The sequence below is a fragment of the Plectrocnemia conspersa genome, unplaced genomic scaffold (genome assembly GCF_051122295.1).
Source record: "Plectrocnemia conspersa isolate PC_06_02 unplaced genomic scaffold, ASM5112229v1 ptg000011l, whole genome shotgun sequence".
In the NCBI taxonomy this organism is placed as follows: Eukaryota; Metazoa; Arthropoda; class Insecta; order Trichoptera; family Polycentropodidae; genus Plectrocnemia; species Plectrocnemia conspersa.
Genome location: NW_028277175.1, coordinates 10,823,388 through 10,845,143, shown reverse-complemented (window position 1 = coordinate 10,845,143; position 21,756 = coordinate 10,823,388). Strand labels below are relative to the sequence as shown.

The following is a 21,756-nucleotide window of genomic DNA, read 5'->3' as shown; positions in this document are numbered from 1 at the left end:
TTTGTCTGAATATAAATAATGGGAGTGCAAATTAGGTAGGTGTGTTATAACTATGAAAATGTAATATATACATAATGTGTTTAGGATTAAAATACATAAACAATCATAAAACAATCTACGTATTGAAATCTTCAAATTTTGAATTCCCGGCGACGGGCTCCGAGGCCGAAAAGTGAGTTTTACCTTTTATATTACATAAACATTATCATTGCTTCCGATTTAATGCACATATACGTTAGATTTGACTGAACGTTTAAAATGTACTTAGATACGTTTTAAATGTAAACATGTTATATATACTTAGTACGTATGAAGATTAAGGTTAATGTCGATCAAACCGTATAAATGCTAATAAAACGTATTTTTTATCTATTGATATTTGGGGATATTATCTTTTACGACGATCGCGTGACAATGATTGTGATACAGTCAGTTATTTAGCTGAAGAAGCTTGGTTACAAAATTAAAATCATTATTGCAGCAAAAACAAATCTTGGTTATAAATTAAAACCATTATTGCAGCAAAAAAAATCACCTAGATCGCTCCGTTCCCAGTGACGACTCGCAATATACATATGTGTATTTTTTGGAAAAACTTGTCCTTGTTTTGTGAGAAATTTAATGACGGCAAGAGATCAATTTTGTGTATACTTGGGGGTTCTTTACGTTTGAACGTGTTTGTCCGGCGATATCTGGAATAATAATGACGCTATTGTTCTAATATTTGAGTAAAATTTGTTTCCATTTCTGCAACCAGAAAATCATCGTCGGAAAAAATATAATTTTATTTTATAAACGTCATCTGTTGATTAGTATTAGTATTAATACAATAATTATTATATGTTTTTATTAATTCAAATCAGATATTATTTTATTTAAATATCATACATAATAACTTACCTCTTATTACAATGTTTATAATAAAAAGGGGAGGATTTAATTTAGTACGATTGTATATGGGCAAATGATGATGAGTTATGGCCAAACCGCGTGAACGCTATACCGCGAAAGTGTGAATTCAATCAGTCGCCAATCTGCTCCTCGCTGGTGCGCATGCGAGTTGTTCGATACGATTTATAAATACAATTTATTTGAATGTGAAACATAACCTAAAATAATAACAATTGATTTTTAAGATGTTCTATTTTGTATAATATAATAAATTGAATAGATTTTATTAAAAAAAGTTTATTAAACATTAAAAACGACATAGATTGTCTATCATTGAATCAAAGGTTTGTATATTATTTGTATGTATTTATACCGTTATTTGCCGCTTTTCGCGTATACAAATTATAGCTCATTATACAAATTACTCGTTTTTATAACACGCGGTCATAGTACAATCGGGAAAAAACCAAGTCGAAGATCGTCTATGTAAAATCCGGTTAATCCATATCAAGTTGCGCAATATAGCAAAAAAAGTCTAGATTCACTCGGTCACATTTAAAGAATTAGGAAATTCCTGGTGTTTTTTTTATCATACGATGTAAGTTTTATCTATAATGACGTATGTTTTCTTTACATAAATGTACTAGTGGTTTACTTAGGTGCACATATGTGTTGCATGTACGTAGATTATAAATATATAATCGAAATGTATAGAAAACGTTGGACGACATAAATGTATCGCTTAATTACGACAGTGTACTTGTATTTCCAAGTTGAGAAAATTGTATGCATTTTAAAGACGTTTATAAACTTTTTTCTAAAAAAAATACTATATCAAGATTTGTATAAAAAATTAATTGTTCATTCATTAGATAATTATATTTGCAAATTCATTAATAAAAATCCATAAATTCTTTAAAATAATTTGCATACAAAACATTGTATTTATTAACATTTTAATAAAATTCATTACTCATTATTAACTAATGACTGAATAGATTATGCAATAATCATACATAGTATATTTCAATGTTGACAGTTTAATGTTGCATTATAAATATTTAATGATGATTAATAATAAAAAAACGTCGTATTTGGATATGCTTTTATTTAAAATATAATATAGGATTATTTTAAGATATACAATAATTTTACAACATAATGTAAGGAATTTTTGGCAGTTTTCATTGCAAAATTGATTGTGTTCTCAATTAATACAATAGCACTAAATTTAAAAATGTATATAGATAGAAGCATTCTACATACACTAACCAATATTATATATATATATATATATATATATATATATATATATATATATATATATATATATATATATATATATATATATATATATATATATATTTTTATTAACTTTGAGTTAGTATTATATTTATAGACTAGCACACATGTAACTCCTTGGTTTTCCTTATATATTTTAAATTATGATCTTCATTCTATATTACCTACTAAATTATTGTTATGGGTTTTTTTATTTGATGGGAAAACTCACTGTTTAATTTTTTTATCAAAAGAAGTTATTAACTTTTTCAATAAAAAGTTCATAATTGTTTCATGAGATTTCATCGTAGCATATATGTGACTTAAGCTTCAATAGTAATATTATTAGGAGTGAAAATTTCTTTTAATCCATTTTTTTCAAAATCTAGAATATTTTCATAGTGCACTTTATAACTTCTTGACTATCCTTATATTATATATCTTTCACTATACTTTTCATAATTTATAACAAAATTGCTGTAATAAAAAATCTATATTCGATGGAGAAAGTTACTGCATTATTTATTTGACCAAAAAAATAATTTTATTAATTTAAGATTTTCAATAAAAAAAAATCATGATTAATCTAAGAGATATTATCGTAGCATTTACGCTGTTAAAAAAATACATTTTTTTAATATTCTTAATCAAACATATTTTCTTGTGTTGATAATGCTTTCTCCCACTTCTTGAACTTAACCTACATACGGAGCATCTCTCGCTGCCCATGCAGTGTGTCTTGGTATCATTGAAAATTTTGCTCGTTTACTTTATATGTTAAAGCAACGTTAAAAAATACAAGTAGATACTTTTCGGTCGTTTTATGCCTCGATTTACGCGATATTTCCTGGAACGTATCAAACACATAAATCGAGTGTATGTGACTTAAACTTCAATAATAAATGAAAACTTTAATTAAATATCAAAATCAGTTCTGCTGTACCCCATATTTACAAACACTTTCTGTACTTAATATAAGTTTTACAGATTTGCACAAAAAATGCCTTTTTTTGTAAAAATCATGTTTTTTCATAAACCAGTGTATTTAAATACATTATAAACTACTTTGAAAGGTTGTCGATCTCTGACGAATTACGCAGATCCTTATTTACATATCTCTGGTCTGCGAGACTGATCCGCTAAACACTTACAGCAAATTAATGTTGTTCCGAGAAATTGACGATTGTTTGAACATTCCGTCCGAACTTTTTCTGCATTATTGATTATTATGCGCGTTAAAGTCGACACGCTAAATTTTAAATAATCACGCGACAGACAAACCTTTGGGTTTTACTTTTAAACAACATTTTACTTCGTTAATTCTAACCATATAATTTAAGAAGTTACTATAATTATATAGTCGATGTAAGCTATACCTATATAATACAGCTTAAAATAGTATTAGAAATAAAAGAAACAGTTCCACTGCTTGCTCAAGGATTTTTAACATATTTTTATAAATCGCAATGATAGAATTTATGACCTATCATGTCTAGCCCAATTAACCTTAAAACTAAAGCTAAATAGCACACGAGAGATTAATAAATGACCCGTTCTGAGTCATTTCATCTTTTCCTTGCGATGATGTCATTATATTCACCAAATAAAACAATTTCAAAAATCATTACGTATTCATAACCTTATCGTTTTACTGCACGTAATAATATTGCACGAAATGCACTATCAACTCAAATATGTTCATAAATAATTAGATCGTTATTATAAATAGTATTCCATCTGACTAAATATTGATGAATCATCTACTAAATATGTTAATTCAAGAGTCACAGATTGGCCGTGGCTGTCCGAATAATAATTAATATATAATTTCTAAGAATATTTCTGTATCAACTCCGGTACACCTGCGGTTTTTTGCTAACATATAGTTTATATAATTTTGATTGTTAAGTAATATTAATCAGATATGCTATTTTTACATAATTTAATTAACCGTATCCGGTGTTTAATCAAATAACCACATATTTGATGGCTTTTGGTGCTAATTTACTGTATATGTTGACATATTTTAAATAATTTAATTTTGATGTTTTAAATGATAATATGTATGTTTTAAAACGATCGTTAATTGGTCACTAATATAAGAAATGATAGTACCAGTTTTCAGTTTTATAAATATATATTTAAAGATATCATTTTTTATATATTAGATAATTTTTTATCCAAAATACTTACTGATTTATTATTTTTTTTTAATACATAATATTTACAAGGAAAAAATATTTTCTCGAGTTTCAAACGGTACTACGGATTAACGTTAACGTGAATTTGATTACTGACACAAGTTCAACGTAACGTCATATCGGGCCGTTGAATGCGTCGCCATGTCAAACATTGCAAATATTTCATAAAAATTCTCATAAGCACGTGACTCGGTTAGTATTCGGCGCACAATGCCTAGACACTCGTCACGTAGTAACCGTCTGCCGTGTGAAACTGCCTATACAAATATTTTGCATGTGTCTTCCGACGGACACGTACGAAATTTGCACGAAACGGACAACCCGCAATTTTTTTCAGCACACAAATCGTTCAACTGCATTTCAGAATTTGATCGATTGTTAAGTTGTGTTACTTTTAATTTTTTGCAAGCAATACTATATTGCTCAAATTAAAAAATAGTCAAATTCAACGACACCGAACAATAAGCAACTCACTAGACGCTGTAAGTTCAAACGAATGCTTCGTTTTATTTAACAGAGTCACTTTGAAGCTTTTCTCGTATTTCACAACAGCATTTCATTGATCCGCTTACGCTGAGCAAAGTTATACGTTAAATATGTTCCAACTACTTCATTGATTGTCTTCAAATTGTTGTCGCTATACATAAGTAAATGATAACGATTGATAAATTATTTAATTTCATATCTTATAACTTTCACTATTTCAACATATCTAATTTCCTGTTAGGTTACGTTGGTTTTAATTTAATTTAAATAAATAAATAGGTTAGGTGTACCCAAAATATAGAACGTTATTATACTGAATAACTTTAATGGTCAGTTGTGACTTTTTTGTTGTTAAGGTCACATGTTTTTCTTTTGATAGTGCTTGAATTAACATCTAAAGAGTGCGTTACGAACATAACAATAACAAAAAACTCCCCAAGTTTCAAAGGATGATTTCGTTTCGAGTCAAGTGTTTTTACGCACTTGTATGCTGTATGAATTTCACAAAAAAAATCGGCAACCACAGCAAATAATAACATGTGTGAGGTCTATGATTGTTAATTTAAAAAATAGTTCAAAAAAGAATATCTGGAAATTTTTATTTGGAAGACAAGCCTAGAAGTAGGACACCAAAAATCATTGATGATTACTCCATAGCTGAAAAAATTAAAGCTTATACAGAGATGTCGATTCAGGAGTTAACAGATAAGACAGGATATATTCATGGTCTAGCATTCAAAGAGGTTTAAGAAATATTGGAAACATGGCGTGTGTTCCACGCGTAATAAGCGACGAGAACAAGGCGACGCGCCTGCCTAATATTGCGAGAATTGGTGCTCTCAGATGGAACACTGTTGTTCACTCTCCATATTTTTTTGATATATCACCATCAGATTACCATTTATTTAAGTTTCTAAAACATAATTTAGATGGCAAAAAAAATAATAGTATTAGTGAAGTAAAAACATTTCATCAGTAAGTATAGCTATCATAATTTAATATCCAAATGCAAAACAACTATGGAGCAATATATAATATGCGACATCTTCTTCTTCCGCTTATTTTATTGGCTTAGTTTGTATTTTGGACTTGACCTAATGAAAGTTTTAAAATTAGAATCAGTTTTAGAACTTTCATTAGGTTAGGTTTAGGTTAGAACAGAAAATGAACGTTTCGCAACTGTCAAATCGAGTTTTATAGACATTTTAAAGCAGCATATAATTTCACACATTCATTGTAACATTTATACATCGCATGAAAATAAATAATGATAAATATGTAAATGTATATAATATATTACTACATATGAAAAAAATTATATCATATAATTTTACTAGCACCTGGCAGATCAGTTATATTTTCACTGGTAAATATATATGTCTACCGGTGAAAATGTATTCCGATTTGATTGCACTAAAATATTTTAACTGTTTTGAGGGATAGTCCGAGAATTTCTGGTTTAGAATCAGGGACAGCTATTTTATTATTTATATTTTATTAAGATTCATAGTATTTAAATAATGAAAAGCATTTTTTTTAACCAAATTCATAGGGGGGTAAATGCCCTCATATACCTCCTCTCCTATGCAAAAAAGTGTCGAATCAATCAAATTGTGCAGCGTAAACAATATATACAGGGATCTATACACGTGTAACTGTTTTTTAGAAAGTGAATAATGAAATTCATTGCATTATAACACCAACGAGTTCGCCAGTGATTCTTAAACCTAGTGTGTATATATTACCAATGGTCAGTGAACAATGTCTCATATTGATTTTAGCGTTCTTCAATCTCTATGGTGTTTAGAAGAACGCAAATAGTGATTATTTTATATGTATAATACCAATCGGTTATTACAGATTAGGTTTTCATAGATTTTCCTAATCTTACGCATAACTATCTAAATGAGCTCGGTCGTTCATTGTGACGTCTATCGATTGTAAGCTGTAATAATGATTTGCAATTAATAAAATATGTCACTGATTTTAATCTGGTGTCTAGTTTGTAGTTGTAAATTGTTTTTACTTTATTGTAACGCATTAAATTAACAATTTTAATGGTTACAATCATTAAATAGATTAATGTTATTTGTTGCATTACTTTTAATCTAGCTTATCTATTTGTATATTTTTAAAAAGTTTTTATAGCGATAAAAGATAAAGAATGTGTAATATCTTTACACTTTTAATATTTCATGAATCACAATGAATTATAACGTGTCGGAAATGACAAAGTAGATATGAATTTATCTTTTTTTAGTTGTTTTTTTACCCATACGTGTAATATAATACAACTTCTTCGAAATTTCATACTAAAGAATTCGTGAATAATGTCGAGCACAAAGATAAAGATTGTCAAATTGTATAGCATGACAGCTATATGCAATTAGTTACGTTTGACATCTACAATTGAGCTAAGAATAGTTAAACGTGTTTAAGTCTATTTTAAATGTAAAAAATTTAGTTTTTTTTATTTATTAATGTCGTTTTTTTCAGTTTAAGTTTTAACACACATTTGTGTTTAGCTATTGATACCTTAGTACTTTTTTGTTGAATCTGTGTTGAAGGGCACTTTCTTCTTGGCCAAATGTAAGCGTATTTTCTTGGTTTTATCTGAATATATGTACTACATAATATAATCCATATTTAAACCCAATATACATACTATAAAAATGGCGTGGTTTTAAATCCAGTCACTATAAACAAATTGTTTCTCAGAAAAATACAGTTCGTTTAGAATAAATAAAAGCAGTTTGTATAAAACATATGGTTATCACTATAAATTATTTGCTCACATACTGTGAATACATAAAAACATAATAGTTAAGGATAAAAGACTGTTCGTATTAGAAAGGCAGATGTTATAATAATTCTTCGAAGCTGTATGTTTATTTTAATAATGTTGAGACAATGTAGGTTAGAGGATATTTGCATTTAATTGCATTACAAATGATACGTCTATCTTAGCTGTACATGCACATCTCTACGCCTTCTTATAGTTATAGAAGATGAACCATATTATAAAAAAAATGATTATACGTCCAACTTCAATAAATAACCCATTCTATACAACAGCAAAAAATCTGATAAGTTTTCCTTGTATATCCAGAATTTCTAGTTGCTCTAAAAATAATTTAATCTGTATTATATACAACCTTAGTCGTATAAACGTTACATATGACGGTTCATAATAATTGCACACATTGAGCAACCGTATCACGTAGTCACTTTCATCAAACGATTTCTTCAAAATTCCAAGAAATGCCTCTCATATTGCACGACAGGCGATGCCCTGAAGGCTCTTCACGAAAGTCACTTATATATTATATTAGTATCCGAATGACTTTTAAACTCGACATTTATGCAGTTTGAGGTCAAAACTGTGTGCTTGTAACCGAATTCGTGATTCGCGTGCCAAAGCAGCGGAAACGCCCAAGAAGCGCTTTCTATCGTTGGCGAAAATGCGTTAAATTAAATTTGTCCTGTAATTTGCTGGTGCGTGTCAAAACTTGTTATGTCCTTTGATCGATGGCCGCTGTCACGCATTACGGTTGTGCGCATAATAATATTCCGTCCTCTGAAGAAAATCATATAAATTACATACGATTACTCTATTTCCTGTCTGTGTATATAAAATGTTATAATAATAAAACGCATGCTTGAAAAGAATTTATCCTGTATTATAAATTATATTATTAACTATTTTACAATACCATTTCAGCAAGAACAATATCTTCTTTGCTACAATAATTTTATCATATTTATTTTTGATTACATTATTATTTAGAATCAGATATACATCAAATCTCAAAAAATATTTTAATAAAATTATTGACAACTTCAATAAGTATATTTCCTTTAAAAAAAATCGATAAATATTTTATACGTAATAAAAAAAAGAACTAGGAGTATCACATATATTTTTCCTTCTCATAAATATGGCTATAATGAAGTTTATCGAGCCAATTTACACCTGGGTCCATTCATATATGTGACGTCGAATATCAATATCAAAAACATCACATTTGCTTACTTTTGATTAAAATGAAAAAAAAAGATGTGCAATAAATATGTTTAATTTAATTATTAATAACATTATTTTTTCTGGAATTCAATTCACATTAAAATATATAATGTCCTAATGTAATTAATAAAAATATATAAAATTTGTAAAATATAATTCAATCGAGAAAACAATTAGTGGCGTCATGAAAACCACTAAAATACATCAAGTATTGATCATCTGATTAACTGTTGCTGCTAGCTTTAGTATCAAAATCAAACTTATATATACTACAATAAAGAGTAACGAGCTTGAAGTGTAAATAATTAGGATGCTATACAATTTTTTGAGTAATATTTTGAACTCAATCGCATGACGAGGTCGCTTTAAAGGATTATGTACTTACTCTAAATTAAGTCTGATCACGCAATACTTTTCTGTGAACATCCGTTTCATGAAACCCAAATGTATGTAAATGTGGTTTTGTCACATTCTAGATTAATTCATTTAGTTAAGGTTTGGGGTTTTATAATTTATTTTAAATATTATAATATTTTGTCGGATAAAGTAACGTCACAATTCTGTGAATCTCTGATTTTGTAAAAATACGTATACCAGATTATCCGTTCATGAACAAATACAGTTTTACTGATACTTGAATAACTTGTATGATACATTTTAAATGGCTGGTTTAGTAAAATTATATTTATAGTAGTGAAAATATAATTTCACTAGTAATACATAAGCATATAAAAATTATGGATATTTAACACAAAAAAAATATTGCTAGGATTATTTATATAATATTCTTTATACTAAATATGCTAATAGATTGCATATATTTTATAAAGCATTATTTTTTCTTAAAGTCTCTGTATAAATTTTTGTAAAATATAGTTCATTTTAATCACCTCAATTAACATTGATCATTTTTACAAGCATTAAAAAAGTGCCTAAAAATGATTTTAGACTTGTTTGCAATTTTAATAATCCTTAAATTTGAGAAAAGTCATATAAATTGTAAAAAAATATCATCAAGCTTTTTTAAAATGTATAAAAGTTCAACCTTCTTGAGAAAAATATTTCAACAATTTAACGCATAATTAAAAGTTTATTCACTGATATTTTTCAAGAAGCTTAATTATTAAGTACACATTTTAAAAATATACGCAAGCAAATATATCTTAGGAAAACCCAGAGATCTTGGAATGAATCCTTTTTTAAAGTTTACTTAAAATTATTTCTTGGTGTTTTGACTAAATACAAATTATATTTTTCTAGCATAACAATAAAACACAATAGGTATAAAATATTCTCTATAACAAATGGCATGCAAATCAAGCGTTGTCATCCCAAAAATATGCCAAACAATGACGAATTAACCTTTGTTGAAATACACGTTTTTTTTATCCTCGAAGCGTTCATATTTTTTTATAATATAATATATATTTACCTTCTTCATATATAAGTTATTTGCTACACAAGTGCTTCGTGGCTCGTGTGTCTATAGCTGTTTAGACGTCGCAGTGAGACATCCTTCGAACAGTCGTCGTTCTACTTTCACTACTCAATATTCGATATACACATTTAGTACTATTTAAATTATTTTATATTGTTTTAGATGGACGCCAGCATCATGTTCTTTCTGACCGCCACTTTGCTCGTAATCACGTGTCTTCCAGCTCCTAGTGATTCTTCAGCAATTCCACGCAGCCTTTCTGGAGATATGGAACTTTCATCAGACTATAAATACGACTACGAAGAGGCATTAAGGATGTCTTTATTGTTTTACGAAGCTCAAAGATCTGGGAAGCTGCCTGAAGATAACCGGGTAAAGTGGAGAGGCGATTCAGCTTTAGGCGATAAAGGGGATAATGGTGAAGATTTAACCGGAGGATATTATGACGGTAAATATTTTATATGAATTGTGGAATACCATTCGAATGGGTTTTTACCAGTTCGGTCAAGGTAATATGAATTGTTATGTAAATCGCTTGTCTCTCGATTTGCTAAAAAAATATGATACTAGCAATAAACGTGTCTTCACATCCATCATGATGTCAGTGACTTAACTGAAGAAAATGTTTAGTGACGACTTTCTTAATGATACCGGATGACCTTCTGCAAGTAAAACTTATAAATATGTCTGCGAACTCAAAACTATTAATATTGTACGGTTGTATATTGTACCGAGTTTGATTTCAAAGAATAGGTAATAAATCACTTTATTGTGTAATTAGCTTAGTTATATTCAGTTTTTTTTTTAACAATGTAACAGATCATATCAGTGTTTAATTTATTTATTGTTTATGAAGAAACAAACTTAACTGTCTTGTATTTTATTGACAATACTAAAATATAATCAATAACGTCATGAAAAAATAATACGCCAATAAGTAATCACTGATAATTTAATACAACTTTTTGTGTCTACATTTTAAGTGACGTTTATTTGTTTTTCTGATTTTAAAACACTAGTTTTATGGATGCTAATTTGCCATATAATCGTTATTAACTACCATGTTGCAACATACCAATGAATTATTAAACAAAAGCAAGGCCCGAAATGGGATGAACCATCACGAAATTGGCTTTAGCCAAAATTCAATCCACGCCCAGTCTTGTAAGAACTCATTGTTGTCGAGGAAGATGCTCCTTCGAATCCTGTTTTTTTTATTTTGAGATCCCATCCGAGAGATAAAGCTGTCGTGTCTGAAAAACAACGGGATAACGTCGGCCATTATTGCATTCGCCAAAGGTCACTTATGCAACAAATGTTTCATGGGCGTCTCCAGTCACGTTTTATCCCTTTTGTATCGAACATGCGTGCGTGCCGCGTGCGAACGCGTATTTATCGCAAAAAGAGGTTCGACGACATATTTTGATCAAAATAATACACATTAGACATTAGAGTATGGTTTAACGATATAAAAATTAAAATAATTAATATGCTATACAAATTTTTGAAGAATACCCAATCTTCCAACGAGGTCGCTTACAAGGATTATGTACTTACTGGCAATTAAGTCTGATCGCGCAATACTTTTCTGCGAATATCCGTGTCGTGAAATCTAAATTTATGTACATGTAGTTTGTCACTTTCTGTGTCGCTCTCAATTCGTTTTTATAAGCAATAACTAGCTCAGAAGTTAGTCGTACTTTTATATATTTCATAGATAAATGCTTCAAAATATACATAATCAAAGAACGGATCACTTCTGATATGCATACCCATAAAATTATGCGACTTTGATTAAAAATGCTGTCCATAATGCAATTGTTTTATATAACATATATTTATTTCATGGCGGTGATTTGTCAATGTTTCGCGTGAATATAATCTGTGTGGCTGTTATCAAGAGTTGAATTTTTTTGCTGCCGAAAGAGTGTGACTTTGTAAGCAGAAATAATGCCGGAAAGCTAATAAATATTTATTTAGGTATGGTACATCTACCAAAGCTCTCTGAGCGCCTCGGCGCAAAACTGAACTGGCAAATATTTTGTACGGTTGATTTGGGACGTCTCCTGCGAATCAAAACAATGCAGAGATCAGTCGACTAATTGTAGCGCTTGTATATTCGAACAACGAAATATGTCCACGCCTTGAAAGAATAAAATTTGCTAAGTGAACACATGCAAAGGGGTGTTTTTTTCTGTCACCGGATGGCGTATTGTTTGTGCAATCCACAATGCACAAAAAATATGAGTTGATAATAATGACGCGGTTTGACACATTGTCTATGCATTCCTTTATGTCCTAAAGGATTGTTCTTTCTATGGACATTATAAGGGTTTAACCGTTGTGGTCTGTTCAGTTTGAGTCTATTGTGTTAATATGTCGTTATCTTCTTGCGGATTAGCTCATTTTTTAAATTATAAAATTGTCAAATTATAATACTTCATTATCATTTTTTTACGTTCGCAAATGTCGCTAAGCATTTATCTGCGCATGCGGACGGAGACCTCACACACACTTATTATACTGCAACTATTTTTTCCGGTATTATTTCAAATAAAATGAAATATCGCAAATATTGTAAAATCATTTTCAGCGCTTTCAGAGTTTAAGTAACCGAAAAAACTTTACTATTTTTTTTATATATAGGACACTACTTGAAGTTCATCGGTCATTTAACGCTTAACAAAACTATTTTATTTATTTATAACTGATTGCTTATTGCTCGTTTATTTATCACGAAGCCACTTCTTTCTGCTTTAAAATCACGAGAGCATTTTGCCATAAAGAGAAACAATGTGATGATTTATCTCAGCAGTAGTTTATTGTTTTGCATCGAAACGGAATAATCACTGAACGCACCTCGCATTTAAAGGTGTATGGAATTGACATGGCCATTTTAAAAACATATTGCAAGCACAACGCTGCTACGATTAAGGATTTGTATTTTATTATTTAAACATTTAAAAAAAAAAATTTTTCACTTATGCTGCAAAAAATTGTTAATGAATCATTAGATTTATAGACCCATTTTTCATTGTCAGTTAGGTTAGCTAATCAGTATATTGTATTATATACGTTTATAGAGATATATCATAAATTAAATTAAATATTTTTCTTAATAAAAAATACATTTTTTATTCACAATAAACTTCAACACCAATTATTGTATTATTCCACAGCTGCCGATTACGTAAAATTTGTCTGGACACAAGCAGCCGCCAGTACGTTGTTAGCCTGGGGGTTGCATGCAGCGCCCGAAGGCTACCAGAAAGCCGGCGTGCTAAAGCGAGGACTCGAATGCCTCCGTTGGGTGTCCGATTTCCTTCTCAAATGTCATGTTTCGCCCAACGAGTTGTACGGACAGGTGGGTGATTCATTCACGCTCATCATTTGCATAGACAATTTTCATAAATTACATAATACACAAATTGAGCCATAGAACATATGTATATCCTGGTTATTTTTTTGCATTATAATATATTCACAAACATGACCAAAGAGATATGTGACTGCATTATCAATCCACCAATGTAATGTATTTATAGCGTCCTTGAAATGAAAACGACTCTAAATGTTATTTATATGATAATGTTTCAGGTCGGCGATTTCAACATTGATCAAAAATTCTGGGGTAGACCCGAAGACATGAACCTGACAAGACCGGCTTATAAGATAGACACCGAAAAGCCGGGCTCGGATTTGGCAGGCGAAACTGCAGCGGCTTTAGCCGCCACCAGTTTAGTATTCAGAGAACAAGGAGACTCTGAATATGCTGATTTGTGTTTACTGCATGCGAAGCAGCTTTATCAATTCGCAAGGGACTATCGAGGACTTTATCACTTGTCGATGAGAACAGCTGCACAATATTACGAGTGAGAGCCTTTATCATATCTGATGATCTATTATAATTATAATATACTTATAATAAAATTTGCTATTTATATTTAGATCGAATGATTATGGTGACGAATTGGCATGGGCTGCAGTTTGGTTGTACAAAGCCACTAAAAATATAAACTACTTGAACGAAGCACACCACCATTACAATACCTTCAGATTAAGAGTAAGTAAGAATATACCTTAATAATAGCTATAGACTACATTTCAACTTGCCTGAAATCAGTCTTATTAGCTAATATAGTATATAATAAAGTGTTTTTTAGAGGTATAGAACTTTAAAATAAAACAAAACACATTAAGTTATGGCCATGGTATTGGTTTTTCTAAAAAATAATGCTATCTTACATCTTAATAATGCTATCCACATCTGTCTCTAATAAAGCGCAATCTGGAAGTCCAATTTTCGACTACTTTTTCGAGAAGCTGAGGCCGTATATCGGCAATAACGCGGCGAATGTTGGCTTCCAAGTCATCAATCGGCGTAGATTAGCGACTTCACAAGCCCTTACATAAATGTGTTAAGTCACACGATCTAGGAAGCTAAATCGCAGGTCCATTACTTGAAATGCGCTCATAGAATGTTTCCTTCAATAAATTTATTGTAGCGCGCATGTTGCACCGTTGTTGAAACCAAAGTTCGTCCAAATTAATCACATTAAATTGGAGAACGAAAAAGTCAGTAATCATGGATCTGTAGCGCTCTTCAATGCCTGTAACGTTCTGGCCAACATTATTTTTGAAAAATATGGATCAATGCTTTCACTAGTCCATAAAGCACACCAAACAATGACTTTTTGTGGATGTAAATATGCGTTTAGAATGTGTTCATTTAGCAAAATAATGGCTTGTCACTCATACAAGTAAATATAATTATTTACTAGTATGAGTAGAACCAGAGTTTTTATAGAAACTTTAAAGAGAGAAAAATAAGAGAAACAATTATTTTAGATCATTATGTTTTTGATTATTTAGCAGCACGATAGATCAGTGGAAGAATCGGTGACCAATACCCGAAAGACCTGGGTTTGAATCCTATAAGAACGTTTGTGTTTTTCGTTTTTTTTCGAGTCAGAATTAGTAATGATTATAAAATTATAATTCCAGTCAATCATCACATATTCGGTTTTCTGAGACTTTCCTGATCTCACGGATGAATATTGTGATTATTAATTCAAATCGAGCTGTCAAACATATTGTGTACAAAAATTATCTAATTATGAGCTACTTCAGCTCATAGATAATATCATTAATGTATAAACATAATAATAATAACATATATTATAATTTAAGCAATAATAGATGGTTATGTGCAATTATCATATTCGCGTTATTTAAACAAAAAACATTTTTTAATAGGGCATAATGAACTAACCTCATTTTTGATTTATTTTGTCCTTTGCGTTCCCATGTTTTTATTTTCATAATTTTTTCAGGAACACTTTTTCCTGTTTGTGTACAATATTTTTTACCACTTTTTTATTTTTTGAATGAACATATCATTATTCTCTTTGTTATATCCAGAAGTTTCTTCGTTTAATGATGAATCTGACGGTTCCAATATTCTTCTTATTTTTCATAAATTCTTTGATCTACATTCACTTAGCTCCGAGGTATCTTCACTCTATGATGTGATGATTCTTCCTTTCTTACTAATATTCATGGACCTTATTTCTACAAAATGATAATTAATACAATAACAATGAATAAAATGATCATAATTATGAAAATAAGAGTGTAACTAACAAGGATGAAATAACTTTGCAAAATGTTATGCTATTGTTGAAGGCTATTATAAAATTAACACATTAAAATAACTAATAATAATAAAAGAATTTCTAAAGAAACATCACAAAACTATTATGAATTGTTATTGGTTTTTTAGGTTATGTTATCCATTCCTAGTAACAAGTAAATCTTTATAATAACTTTTGCTTACCGGTCACACTGTCCGATGTAATTACAAAGTTATAATAATTATAAAGATCCATATTCATTTAATTTGCATATATTCTCCACCCTTCTTCAGATTTTAGTTTCTCAATACTTATAGAATGATAAAAATTATTATTAGCTCCTCCGTAACTACGGAAACTAACAAACATAGCATCACTTTCAAAATCAACAAACAATTAATATAAATATTTTTCTTCTAAATAAGTGTTTTTGGTAGTCTTTGGTTTCAATTAAACAAAATTAATACATATTTATATCAGTTTTATAACCCTAATTTTTTCGGACCCACTTATCGCGTAGCTTCTGTACTCAAAAAATATTTAATAAATTTAGCCAATTTCAAAACCATTCATAATATATTTATTATTGTACTCAAGTCTAGTGTTATTTTATTAGTATTATTTAAACGAAACGAGTGTTTCTTATATTAATGATAAATTAATTTTCTAAAGATGTTACTTTATATATTTTTACATTATAATATGTTTAATGTTACAGGAAAGACCTAATGAGTTCTCCGTTGGACGCAGAGTAGCAGGAGTGCAAATATTACTAGCAGAAATCACAAATAGTGCAGAGTTGAAAATGGCTGCTGCTTCGTTTTGCGATCATCAAGTTTCAGGACAAAAACGGTCACCAAAAGGACTTTTGTGTATTGAACGCGTTGGAGCTTTGTCGCATGCTGCTAATGTTGCCTTTATCTGTCTTCAGGTATTATGATTTATAAATCACATGAAAACCACTTATATTTATAATATTTACTTTTATTTTTATCATAATATACATAAAATCACGGGTATACAAAAGGCTTCATAAATCTACTAAATTGATATTTTGCTACTTTAGATCAACGGTGAGCATAATATTGAGGTTTCTGCTGGAAAATATAGTCAGTTGAGCCGTCACTTGTAGTTAACAAATAGAACATTATTAATCAGCAAATAATGTCATTTTAGGCAGCTTTAAAGTTATTTTTATAGCTAATTAAATACAATTGCAGCAATATAAGTAATGAAGAGGCAAAGTCAGATTTAATAAAATGAAAAGCTGTGGTCAAACCCAAATCTAACCTAAGCTATTAATCATTATATTCGTTTAGGTTATGATTTTAATATGCAAACACATAAATATTATAGCTTATGGATATTATTTTGTTGCTGATCAATTATATTCCTGCTGACCAAGTTTCATGATTATTTATTTTGAACAAAATACATGTTTACTTGCTGATAAAATTTAGTTTGTTTACTAATCACGTAGTGAGACCAATAATTTTTCACTCCTGACAAAAACATAGTATGTCCAAATGATTTAATAGCTGTTTTTTTCTTGCTAACATTTAAATGGCGAAGCATTTAATTACTTCTTCTTTAGATCAAAGTGAAAAAATAATAATAAATTTAGATCATAGATGTCAGTATACATTATTTAATATTATTATAATAGTTTCATTATAACATTTATTTTACCACATATAGATGTCACTATAATTTTAACATTGAAAAATGAATTATTAAATTAATTAATAAAATAAATAAAACAAGTTAATTACACAATAATTCTAATAAGGTAATAATAATATGTTTTTGAGTTAAGTATACATATTTATTTTAACAATTACAGTAAGTAACTCTATACATATATCTAAAATCTAAATATTGTGTTTAAAAAAAACTAGTTATTTGTGACCAAAATTTCTTTGTACAAATACTTTTCCGATTAAACATTTTATTTTTAATAACATACATATGTGCAATTATTTCACAGGCTGCAAAAATGCATACATCACACGACGCATATGTAAATCTAGCAAAACAACAAATTGATTATATACTCGGTGACACCGGTAGAAGTTATGTGGTCGGATTTGGAAAAAATCCACCGTTGCAACCTCATCATGCTTCAAGGTATGTTTTATTATAGTAATACATATTATATATAATTAATAATAATATATTAATTTCATTTTTCAGCTCTTGTCCTGATCGACCTTCTCCTTGCGGCTGGGATCAGTTCTATTCGAAAGAACCGAATCCCCAAATTCTCTATGGCGCTTTAGTATCCGGTCCCAATGAAAATGATTACTACGCCGATATCAGAGAAGAGTTTATATACTCAGAAGTGACTATTGATTATAACGCTGGCTTCCAAAGCACTTTAGCAACATTGATACAACTGTCTTTAAAGAATTCTTCAGCGTTTGATGTGAACAGTCTTAAGAAATCCTCCGATACTAACACAATCAATGAAACTAAACTATTTAATGGAGATGTAAAAATGATCTAAGACTTTAATTATATTTTTATAATGGTGCTAATACGAGGAAATATTTTAAAATGTACATATGTATTTTTTTATTTATTGAATAAAGTAAATGTATAATATTATGATTTGCCATTATTTTTCATAGTTATTAGTATGTACACAGGGTTACTATGTAATGTACATATTAATTATATTAGTTACCGTAAAAACAACTTATAGATAAACCATAATTTTTTTATTTTTATATTTCATTGTAATTTTTATTTAATAAAATAAATGTGTAAATATTATATTCTTTGTCATACAAATTTATTTTATTAAGCTACTTTTTTATCAGATATTTTTACATATTTTAAAACTATAATATAAAATTATGTAAAAATAAAAATAAAAAAATACGTGAAAAGGTATTAATGAATTTGCTTCTCATTCAAATTTTTAAGCACTAGAAAATAAGAAAATGATACTTTTAGTACCTGAAATGTAAATATTTTTTAATAAATAAAATTTTAATTGAATATTGTTTTAATAAATTCCACGCCTAGAATCAATATAAGTCACGTTTATAATAAATATATATCTGTAATATTTTAAATTATAAGTTATAAAATAGTATTTTAAACTAATTTTGGTTTCAATTTTAGGTTTGTAAATGTTTTATTGAACAAATATTTTTTTAAAGGATAATTGGACGAAAAAATATATATGATTACGCGACATAGTGCTCTCAGATCGGTTATATTCATTTTACTAACTTCAATAAAAAAAATATTAGGGATTCATTTGTCATATTTTAACATTTGTGTTTAGTTTTATATGCTAAATGTTTGGTTTTGGCTTAAATACATATCCAAATACACATTTGATTTCGTCCCGGTATAAAATTTCAATGAACAGTTCGGCTGATAAAATGTTTATGCATATAAACATTTTATCAGCCAATGCAATGCCTGTTTTTATAAGAAGGTTTTTCACTAGTCACTGTAAAGTTTTCAAGACCACTATGAAACAATACGAGATAATAATGCTAATTTATTTTTTTTAAATCAAGACCATTCTTACTTGGTCTTGATTTAAAAAAAAATCAATAAACATTTTTTATAACAAGGAGGTGAATTGTGTCTGAATTGAAATTTTTTACACATCCTGGAACACCTCCTTTATCTTATTTTGGAACTGATGGCAACAGCAGACGCGTACTGTGAGATACTTTACCTTTCGCTCGCTCGTGTGCTAAGTGACGAGAGCTTATGAGAGATAATATTTCTCGCTCACTCTAATCACTTAACAAGCGAGCGAGCGAAAAGGAAAGTATCTCACCATACGCACCTGGACAACAGCGATATTTATTATTATATTATTTAACACTTATGAATTGATTCTAGACGTTACAAACATTACCATCAAAAAGTTCTCCAGTGTTATTTTGTAGAACTTTCCACCAGTAAAACAAACAGGTCTCTTAGATCTTATGAACATAATAATCAAATCCTTGAAATTTTTGTCAAACAAATACCACGAGCTGGCGTAAGCAGCTATAGCAACATTTTGACTCTGAAACATACAAATTAGTAATAAATAAAAATATACACATAATAAAAGTAATTATACAATAATCATAAACAGTACCCGTAACATTACTTCATTTCCGAAATAGCTCAAAAAGAATAAGTTTATCGACAATAACACTATATTTTGCAGTACTTCTGTCTGGAAAGTCTATAAAACATAAAATCAATATTATGTTTGATAGCATATTTAACCAATATCAAGACTCGGAATAAATGTATTATAAATGTTTTTATTCCGAATCCGGTCCAATACTTACCGAGATGTATACATACGTGAGAAAGCACATTAAATATGTTATTTGAAACATTTTAAAAAACGCCAACGGACTGCAGAAATTCTTAAATTCTCCGCAATATTTCAAAATATTCTGATGATGAAGTACACAATCTCTGATTGAATCTGCAATATGTCTATCATAATAATTATACTTTTGTATACAAACATGTCTATGACTACGCTTTCTCATGTGTCCATTATATTTTTTCATCTTTATATACTCCTCTTCAAATATATCACGTAGCTGTGAATCGACAATGTGCGACTGTCCGACAAAGTACTGATTCCGTTCATCTTCAGGCAAAGTACACCTATTTACACCTTTATAGTCGTAACCGCATATTTTGATCAAACCATCAATGGAAACCTTCTGTTTCAATAGTGCAGTGTATTTGATGTTTCGCAAACTACAGCATAATATATCGAACTGTCCACACAAGTACATACAATTCATTTCGTAGAAAAAATCTGAAAGTTAAATTTTGAATGTTTTGTATAAAAATAGTATGTAAATCTAATCCCCAAATACATACCAAAATTGAAATATATAGCCAAGAACCATAACTGTCCAACGACTTGAAAGAAGAAGGCGATCTCATAGTTTGGACTAGATTTTATGTCTACTGGATACCAAACTTTAATTGGTAATGTTCTATTCTTACCTTAAAACATGATTATTAACTTGTATAAAAAATATCCAAAAAGATAAGAATATGAAATATACAATAATTTAGACTTTAGATTATTATGCAATACAATACAAGATTAAATATACAATAATTTAGTGCATATCATAATATATTAAAGTAAATAAATATGATATAAGATAATATTTAATCTTCAAATAAACACATAGAATTTTGAGAACATTAATATCTACATATGCCAGAATATTTGCGGCAATTTTTTTATTTTATTACTATAGAATTTATTTTTTATTTACCATTAAAAAGAGGACGTATCCACGACACCGTCAGACTCAAAAGGCAAAAAGTAGTAAAGCATATAATATATTTTCTGAATATTTTAATGCTACCATCCATATCGTACTGAGTGAGTCCTTTAGCTGATTCATACTTGAATAACATATTCATACTATCCAAGAGTTTGACCATATCCAAATTATAATACTACAATTGTAATTCAACAATAAATTCATTATAATAAATATGTAATAAAAAAATATCATACCTTTAAATAAATCAACGACATAAAGCCAAAACCATATATTACAAAATTTATAAGTATAAATACAACATTAACAATTTGTCCATCCCATTTTAAAATCAAAGTTACAGCACAAAGTAGAAATGTTTTTGCGACGGATATGAATATAAAAATGAATAGTACATTGTTGGCGTATTTTTGTAACGTAGATTTTTTATTATCAATAGTCGGTTGAAGAGACATTAAAGTCATCATTCTTCTAAAATTTTTTGTGTAGTCTCGACCCATTTTATGTATGTAGG

At 29.0% G+C, this 21,756-nt stretch overlaps 2 protein-coding genes across 2 annotated transcripts; one reads left to right on the top strand and one right to left on the bottom strand.

Moving 5' to 3' along the window:
* The first annotated feature begins 1,024 nt into the window (after nt 1-1,024).
* On the top strand, nt 1,025-18,957 carry LOC148229498 (uncharacterized). Its single transcript, XM_088196566.1, has 8 exons — nt 1,025-1,235; nt 10,484-10,769; nt 13,501-13,685; nt 13,919-14,193; nt 14,270-14,384; nt 16,673-16,885; nt 17,942-18,081; nt 18,148-18,957. Exons 2-8 carry the CDS (start codon nt 10,484-10,486, stop codon nt 18,458-18,460), a joined length of 1,527 nt encoding a protein of 508 aa, XP_088052692.1. The 5' UTR covers nt 1,025-1,235; the 3' UTR covers nt 18,461-18,957.
* Nucleotides 18,909-21,402, bottom strand: LOC148229497 (putative odorant receptor 85e). Its single transcript, XM_088196852.1, has 4 exons — nt 21,324-21,402; nt 20,821-20,949; nt 20,509-20,755; nt 18,909-18,915 (listed from the first exon to the last, which is right to left on the bottom strand). Exons 1-4 carry the CDS (start codon nt 21,400-21,402, stop codon nt 18,909-18,911), a joined length of 462 nt encoding a protein of 153 aa, XP_088052978.1.
* Nucleotides 21,403-21,756: the final 354 nt, after the last annotated feature.

Coding starts and splice junctions, on each gene's coding strand:
- LOC148229498 (XM_088196566.1), top strand. CDS start 10,484: ATGGACGCCAGCATCATGTTCTTTCTGACCGCCACTTTGCTCGTAATC. Junction 13,686..13,918: donor CCAACGAGTTGTACGGACAG/GTGGGTGATTCA, acceptor ATAATGTTTCAG/GTCGGCGATTTCAACATTGA. Junction 18,082..18,147: donor CAACCTCATCATGCTTCAAG/GTATGTTTTATT, acceptor TTCATTTTTCAG/CTCTTGTCCTGATCGACCTT.
- LOC148229497 (XM_088196852.1), bottom strand. CDS start 21,402: ATGGTCAAACTCTTGGATAGTATGAATATGTTATTCAAGTATGAATCA. Junction 20,950..21,323: donor CACTCAGTACGATATGGATG/GTAGCATTAAAA, acceptor TCATGTTTTAAG/GTAAGAATAGAACATTACCA. Junction 20,756..20,820: donor GGCTATATATTTCAATTTTG/GTATGTATTTGG, acceptor TTTAACTTTCAG/ATTTTTTCTACGAAATGAAT.